General features: G+C 54.1%; 1 protein-coding gene across 1 annotated transcript; it reads right to left on the minus strand.

Annotated features, from left to right (window-relative positions):
- Positions 1–652: 652 nt before the first annotated feature.
- On the minus strand, positions 653–3,661 carry LOC119096516 (progesterone-induced-blocking factor 1). Its single transcript, XM_037219424.1, has 6 exons — positions 3,593–3,661; positions 2,397–2,485; positions 1,546–1,771; positions 1,252–1,284; positions 975–1,100; positions 653–667 (listed from the first exon to the last, which is right to left on the minus strand). The coding sequence occupies exons 1-6, from the start codon at positions 3,647–3,649 to the stop codon at positions 653–655; spliced, it is 546 nt and encodes a 181-aa protein (XP_037075319.1). The 5' UTR covers positions 3,650–3,661.
- Between the last annotated feature and the right edge of the window lie 3,456 nt (positions 3,662–7,117).

Raw genomic sequence — 7,117 nt, forward strand, 5'->3', positions numbered from 1 at the left:
CTCTGGACCTGCCGGCGAGCGATCACCCTCGCTACCGTGTCGTGTCGTGTCGTGTCGTGTCGTGTCGTGTCGTGTCGTGTCGTGTCGTGTCGTGTCGTGACGTGACGTGACGTGACGTGTCGTGACGTGTCGTGACGTGTCGTGACGTGTCGTGACGTGTCGTGTCGTGACGTTTCGTGTCGTGTCGTGTCGTCTCGTGTTGTGTCGTGACGTTTCGTTCGTTTCGTATCGTGTCGTGTCGTGTCGTCCTCACCCCTCAGCCGTTTCCTCGGCCTGCTTCCGGGCGGCCGCCTCGCGCTGCTGCAGCTGCTGCTGCTCGGCGCGCAGCTCAGCCGCCTGTGCCGCCGCCTCGGCCAGCAGCTGGGTGCGCAGCTCGGCCGTCTGCTGCTGGTGCTCGGCGCGGGCAGAGTCGCGCAAAGTGGCGTACTGGCGGCGCGCCGCCCGCTCCGCCTCGGCCAGTTGGTCAGCGCGCACGCGCTGACGCGCCGCTTCCTCCTCGGCGGCCGTCTGGTGGGCGGCCGTCTCCGCTAGCCGGCGCGCCCAGGCCAGCTGCTCCGCCTCCAGGGAACCCAGTCTGATGGCGGGGCACGTGGTCAGGTTAGCTGATCACCATCCCCACACCCCCGCCCAGCGACAGCCACGTGCGACGATTTCACTGGAAGCCGGTCTCTGGGCCACCGCATGAGTTATATCACGGTCAGCAGAACACAGACCGTACAGCAGAACACTACTCCGATATTAGGTGGAATGTGACGTTAAACAGAACTGGTACTTCTCGATTCTTCACCAAATCCCAACACATTTTTTCGACGGCTTACACCAAAAACGATATGGCCAGTACCACCCCAAGCCTCCGCTGCGGTACGTTTGACGCCTGTGAGAGTTGGTCGAGCGCCTCGGCGGGTGACTGACCGGTCTCTGACTGCCGGCAGCTGCCGCTCGGCCTCCTCGGCCCGCTCCAGGCGCGCCGTCACCTCGGCCAGCCGACTGAGCGTGTCCTCGCGCTCCGTCTCGGCCGCCGCTAGTCGCGCTGACAGGTCGTCGCGCACGGCGCGCGGCAGCGCCGACTCCCGCAACCGCTGGTGCGCCTCGGCCAGCTGCTGCAGCGCCGCCAGCTGCTCCTGGCGCGCGCGCTCGGCCAGCTGGCGCGCGTCGGCCAGCTCGGCGCGCGCCGCTGTCAGCTGCGGCCGCGCCGCCTCCAGCTCGGCGGCCAGGGAAGGCACGCTCGGACTCCAGCTGGCGGCAGCGGGCCTCCAGCGGCGCCACAGACTCGTGCACGCGCAGCTGAAGGGACAAGGGCGTCAGGTGGCGGCCGCGGCCGGCCGGGTCTCGTCGGACAAGTGCGGACAGTGTCCGCTCACGCTCACAGGACATCACGTCACAGCGAATCACGCCTTCAATCTGTCAAAGGTTTCTACTGAGCGAGGTCAACAGGGGGGGGGGGGGGGGGGAATCAGCATCCTTTCTCGCTGTATCGGAATGAAAGTTGCGCGCATGCTTGCCTACAAGTCACTCTGAACGGATGACGAAGACTATGTCACTGACCGCGGTAAAGTCCTTGAGCGACATGTTCTGCGGGTCCATCTTGCTGAGCTCCTGGTAGCGGGCCTCGCTGATGTTGAGATGCAGCAGCGAACGCTTCACCTGGTCCGGGGTAACCTGCAGCCGACTGTTGTCTTCCTCCAGCTGCTTCTGCCGGCTAACCAGCTGGTCCAGCTGCTGCCGGAGCGCGGCCAGCTCTGCCTCGTACTGACCCAGCTGGCCCGTCTGCCTGCGGAGGAGTACAGCGGACCACGGGTGTCAGAGAGAGAGAGAGAGAGAGAGAGAGAGTAAACAGTCCCCTGCTGGCCCGTCTGTCTACGGAGGAGCACAGTGGACCACGGGTGTCAGAGAGGGAGTCAAAAGTCCCCAGCTGGCCCGTCTGTCTACGGAGGAGCACAGCGGACCACGGGTGTCAGAGAGGGAGTCAACAGTCCCCAGCTGGCCCGTCTGTCTACGGAGGAGCACAGCGGACCACGGGTGTCAGAGAGGGAGTCAACAGTCCCCAGCTGGCCCGTCTGCCTGAGGAGGAGCACAGCGGACCACGGGTGTCAGAGAGGGAGTCAACAGTCCCCAGCTGGCCTGGACACAACGGCGCACAGTGGAAACGGGAGTAAGACAGTGACCAAGCGACCTCAGCCGCAACTGACCAGTCCGTCTCGCAGCGCCACACAGCTCGTTGGGTGGCTTTCGCATCTGCACAGGCACAGAGGTGACATCCAGCAGCATGCCATGCCGCACGTTATCAAACCATCGCGTGCGGACCACGCCGCGGACCCCGCGCGTCTCAACGTGCCGCGGCCGAGTAGGGCGCCGAGGGTCGGCTCCACGGTCGGCCGGCCAGCCAGCACACTCACCTGATCTGTAGCATGTTGCGCTGGTGGAGCGCCTCGGCCAGCTGGTCCTCAAGCTCGTCCACCCGGCTCTGCTGCTCCCGCTGCTCCACCTGGTGCAAATGCGCCGCTGCCTGAGACCGGGCCGCACGGCAGCGCGCGCCAGCACGCACACGCCCAGCCTCCGGCACGCGTATAACACGTGAAACAGCCACCAACGCACGCTGGTGACGTCGAGACATGGGTGACCAATAACCAGTTCAGTACATGGTCGCTTCAGGAAACAGTCGCCAAGGTAATAGAATATGAATGTGACAGTGGGCAGTCAACTAAATGGCTGATTTTCGATCTCTTTCTGGTGGTGATACAACTCGAAAACCCACTGAGACCAGTTTGTTTGCCAGGCCACCTGCCCCCATGCATCCCAGGTATCAGCCCGACTAAAACTCATGTTTCTATAGCAATAGATTAACAGGTGCTCACCTCATCCAGCATGGGCCTTACTGGCTCTTACATGTGAGGTATGCTCACCACCCCTGGAGTGATCATGTTTAGCACCTGCTTACCTGCCAGTGAAGAGTTAGCCTGATCCCACCTGCTACTGCTGAGTGACCCCTGTTCATCTCTCCCTGCATTGGGCTCATCTCACCAGCTGTCACTCATCAAATCCTGCCCACCTCTCTGCTCACATGTCTCTGATGGACGGGCTGTGGCTAGACGAGCTCTTGTCATCCACCTCTAATGAGTAGCTTTCCCTAACCTGTTTCTGGCGGATGAGCTCTCCTCACTCGCTGCTAGTGGGTGAGATTTTCTCACCTGTCTCTGGTGAGTGAGCTGCTCTCACCTGCCTGGTGGGTGAGCTACTCCCACCTGTCTGATGGGTAAGCTGCTCTCACCTGTCTGGTGGGTAAGCTGCTCTCACCTTTCTAGTGGGTGAGGTGTTCTCATCAGTTTGGTGAGTGAGCTGCTCTCACCTGTCTCCGGCGAGCGAGCTACTCTCACCTGTCTGGTGGGTAAGCCCTTCTTATCTGTCCCTGGTGAGTGAGCTGCCCTCACCTGCCTGGTGGGTGAGCTACTCTCACCTCTCTGGTCAGTGAGCTGCTCTCACCTGTCTGTAGTGGGTGAGCTCTTCTCACCTGTCCCAGCAAGCGAGCTCTTCTCACCCATCTCTGGTGGGTGAGCTCTTCTCACCTGCTTCCGGCGGGGCGAGCTCCTCTCACCTGTCTCTGGTGGGTGAGCTCAGCCAGCTCGACGCGAAGCAGCTGCAGCTCGTGCATGAGCCGGGCGCGGTGAGCGTGCGGGGGCGAGCCGTGCGGCCGGCCGCCGCCCTCCGACGACAGCGACACGGTGAGGTCCGTCGGCACCGTCGACTCGTCGGCCGTCCGGTGCGCGCCGGCCGCCGACTCCGACGTCGTGGTGGTGGTGCCGCCCCGGTCTGACATGGCCACCCTGCCGACAGACAGGTGCCACAGCTCCAGATGGGGGTGGTAGATGCCACACTGGTCAGGGAAGGCCACCTTTCAGGCAGGACTCATATCATGCACTGGTCAGGCATGGCCACCCTTCACACCAGACACATACAATGCCTTGGTCAGGCATGGTTATTCTTCATACAGGACAAATACCATGCCCTGGTCAGGCATGGCCACCCTTCAGACAGGACACCTGCCATGCCTTGGTCAGGCATGACCACTCTCCAGACAGGACATATACCCTGGTCAGGCATAGCCACCCTTCAGACAAGACACATGCCATGCCCTGGTCAAACAAGGCATAGCCAGTAGACAGCTGCCTGCTGGCTCTGGGCAGAGATGCTGAGAGGTGCTTTGGACACATGTGTGTATCAATTCCATAAAATCACAAAATGCTGGAGCACTGGGGTAAATGGTTTAGGTGTGCTTAACAAAAAAAACCCCTGGAGGACAGAGTCTGCTCTTTAAAAGGAATATGGTTAAAGGGACATCACAACTATATGGTAAGAAACTTAACAACATGTATCCATCACTGAGCAGGCATGCCTAACTTGAGTCGCAAACTGTTTTCTGCATGAGCTAAGTCAAAACTTGTAGTTGAAAGAGGGAGTTTCCCAGTGTTTTTATAGCTGCTGATGGATGAAGCTCATGGCCATCACTGCTTGATATATCAATGTGCTTCAAAGAGGTTTCAGGCTTCACAAAATAATCACCTTTAGCCCATTTCATCTGAATACCATATTGGTGAGCAATATGATACCCTGCCTCTGCAATAACACCCAACTTAAAATCGATTTGACCTGATTTAGAATAAAACAGCCCCAAACCATTCTGATGTCAGAAGTCATTGTAAATGCCCAGGCTGAGGTCATATGCACCAGAGATTAGCACCCATGAGGCAGCATAAACAAGGCATGAATGCTTCAGTGCATCAACCTTGAGCATGGACTGAGATGAAAATTGCTGGGCCAGCCAAAGTTGCTGCTATAAAAATAGCTTTCACAAAAGGCATGCACATGCACACCCCATGGCAAATACATTTAAAATTTAAAATGGCTTTCCAAGTCCAGAGAACAGTTTGATATTAGTTTTCCTTGGAAGCCAGGAGTCACCAGAAAGCTGTGACCAAGCTTTGTAGAGCTGAACATTAGAACATATTTTCATATATCTTTCTTTACTTTGCCAGTGGAAATTTGGATAGCATTCCGTGTCATCACCAATTGCAGCCAATAATTGGAGAGGGTTGTAGGAACAAGCCCTCAAGGTGAGTTTTTGTTTTAGCTATGCTTGGCTGAAATGGAATGCTGTCTCTAGTAGTGCACATTAGTTTTGTCATTCACATCATTGAAGTTAAATGTATGGTGCACAAATTAGAGAATAATTCAGGAGTAAATGGAATTTCCTCACAAATGATATCAAGTGAAACTTGAGGGCAAATGATGATGGAAAATAAGGGCAAAAGGTATTTCATTTCACACAAAAACATTAACTTGAACTTTCCCAGGATATTTTTCCAACCACTCACATGACAAAAAATTCAGTGCATGCACTTTGCAAATGACTACCCACCCATTACTGCAGATAATTAGCAGCAATTTCAGAATACTAAGAGGCAAGGTTTCAGGGAATTTGACTGTTGTAATAAAATAACAGGTAGACATACCCCAGAAATATTTCTGTACATTGTTTGCTGTCTGTAGATATCCTTGCAAGGATGTTCTAAATTCACCTCGCACAAGCACCATGATTACTCCACTGGTGCCCCTTGTGTACAATGCCAATGCCTGCTGCAGTGGATTGATATTTTGTAGACTGGTCCAAGTCCCAGATCACCATGATAACATCAGCACAGTTAGTCTGAGTGCAGACCAGTCTGGGAAGCATTTTCTTACCCTAGAGATTGGACTTTGTGTTTCATGGGAATTGCATGCACAGGATCATATACACATGCCATTTTTCATACCAATTTTTGTTGTACTTTCTATATCTTAACATTGTTTGCTGTCCATAGGTATCCCTGCAAGTGTCTTTTCTAAATTCACCTGACACAAGCATCATGATTACTCCATTGATGCCCCTTGGGTACGATACTAATGCCTGCTGCAGTGCATTGACTTTTTGTAGACCGGTTCCAAGTCTCAAAATCAGCGCGGTAACGTCAGCACCGTTAGTCTGATTGCAGATCATTTCGGGAAGCATTTTCTTGAACACTAGAAATCGGACTTTGTGCTTCGTGGGAATTGCATGTACAGGATTACAAGCACATGCCATTTTTTAAAAAAATGCTATACTTTCTTCCCTACTTTCTTACCGCACAACTTGCACCACCTAACTTCCAGCTCCTATCGCGAGCCCACCTCTTCCCAGCTCCATTGCAATACTTCCGCCCCTTTTTCACCCTTACCCGCGATTTGGCTGTGTGTGCGTCGATATCAGTTCTGGAACGCCGGTTTTGAATTGAAGTTGCCCGCCCACAAATCTATTGCTGCCATATACCATGCCAGTTTTTTTCTAAAGCATCAGCGGCGACCAGCAGCTCGAACCCCGGCCATAATCTAGAAGTGGCATGTTCAGGGAGGACCTGGTACGTACACACCACACACAGAGTAGCCACTGGAGGCATGTGACCTCCGATACAATCAATGTGATGCATTGATATATATATATATATATATATATATATATATATATATATATATATATATATATATATATTACACACACACACACACACACGCACACACATATATATATGTGTGTGCGTGTGTGTTGTGTGTGTGTGTGTGTGTGTGTGTGTGTGTGTGTGTGTGTGTGTGTGTGTGTGTGGTGTGTGTGTGTGTGTGTGTGTGTGTGTGTGTGTGTGTGTGTGTGTGTATAGGTCTGGATATGTACGTGGTGACTGGTAGACAGGGACGTAGTTTCGCGAAATGAGTTGGTAGCTGAGCAATGAAAAATAATCCAACATGCTCCCAATTATGCCAACAAAAAGGCGTCTTCACGGACTTCGCATATATTCTCCCAAAGTTGAAAGGGGAACTGAAGTTTAAGCTGGGGGGGGGGGGGGCGAGGCCACCCCTCCCCCCAACTGAATAGGAAACTATATCCCTGGTGGAAGACACGTTAAAATAGAAAACCGAGAACATACGATGTTCCTGTGCGTTGCGTAACAAATAACGCACGCGTGCAACACAATTAATTCAATTTTCCGTGAAAATTGCGCATTTTTGCTTCTTCCCGCCCCATAATAGCCACTCCTGTGCACGTCCATGGGGG

This window comes from Pollicipes pollicipes, unplaced genomic scaffold, assembly GCF_011947565.3.
Source record: "Pollicipes pollicipes isolate AB1234 unplaced genomic scaffold, Ppol_2.1 Scaffold_4295;HRSCAF=5057_pilon_pilon_pilon, whole genome shotgun sequence".
Taxonomy (NCBI): domain Eukaryota; kingdom Metazoa; phylum Arthropoda; class Thecostraca; order Pollicipedomorpha; family Pollicipedidae; genus Pollicipes; species Pollicipes pollicipes.

What these genes read in the sequence shown, in the direction of transcription:
- LOC119096516 (XM_037219424.1), bottom strand. Translation starts at nt 3,649, where the DNA reads ATGCACGAGCTGCAGCTGCTTCGCGTCGAGCTGGCTGAGCTCACCCAC. An exon ending in AGCTCACCCACCAGAGACAG is followed by an intron (nt 2,486 to 3,592) that starts GTGAGAGGAGCT and finishes CATTTGCACCAG; the next exon opens with GTGGAGCAGCGGGAGCAGCA. An exon ending in CGCTCAAGGACTTTACCGCG is followed by an intron (nt 1,285 to 1,545) that starts GTCAGTGACATA and finishes TTGTCCCTTCAG; the next exon opens with CTGCGCGTGCACGAGTCTGT.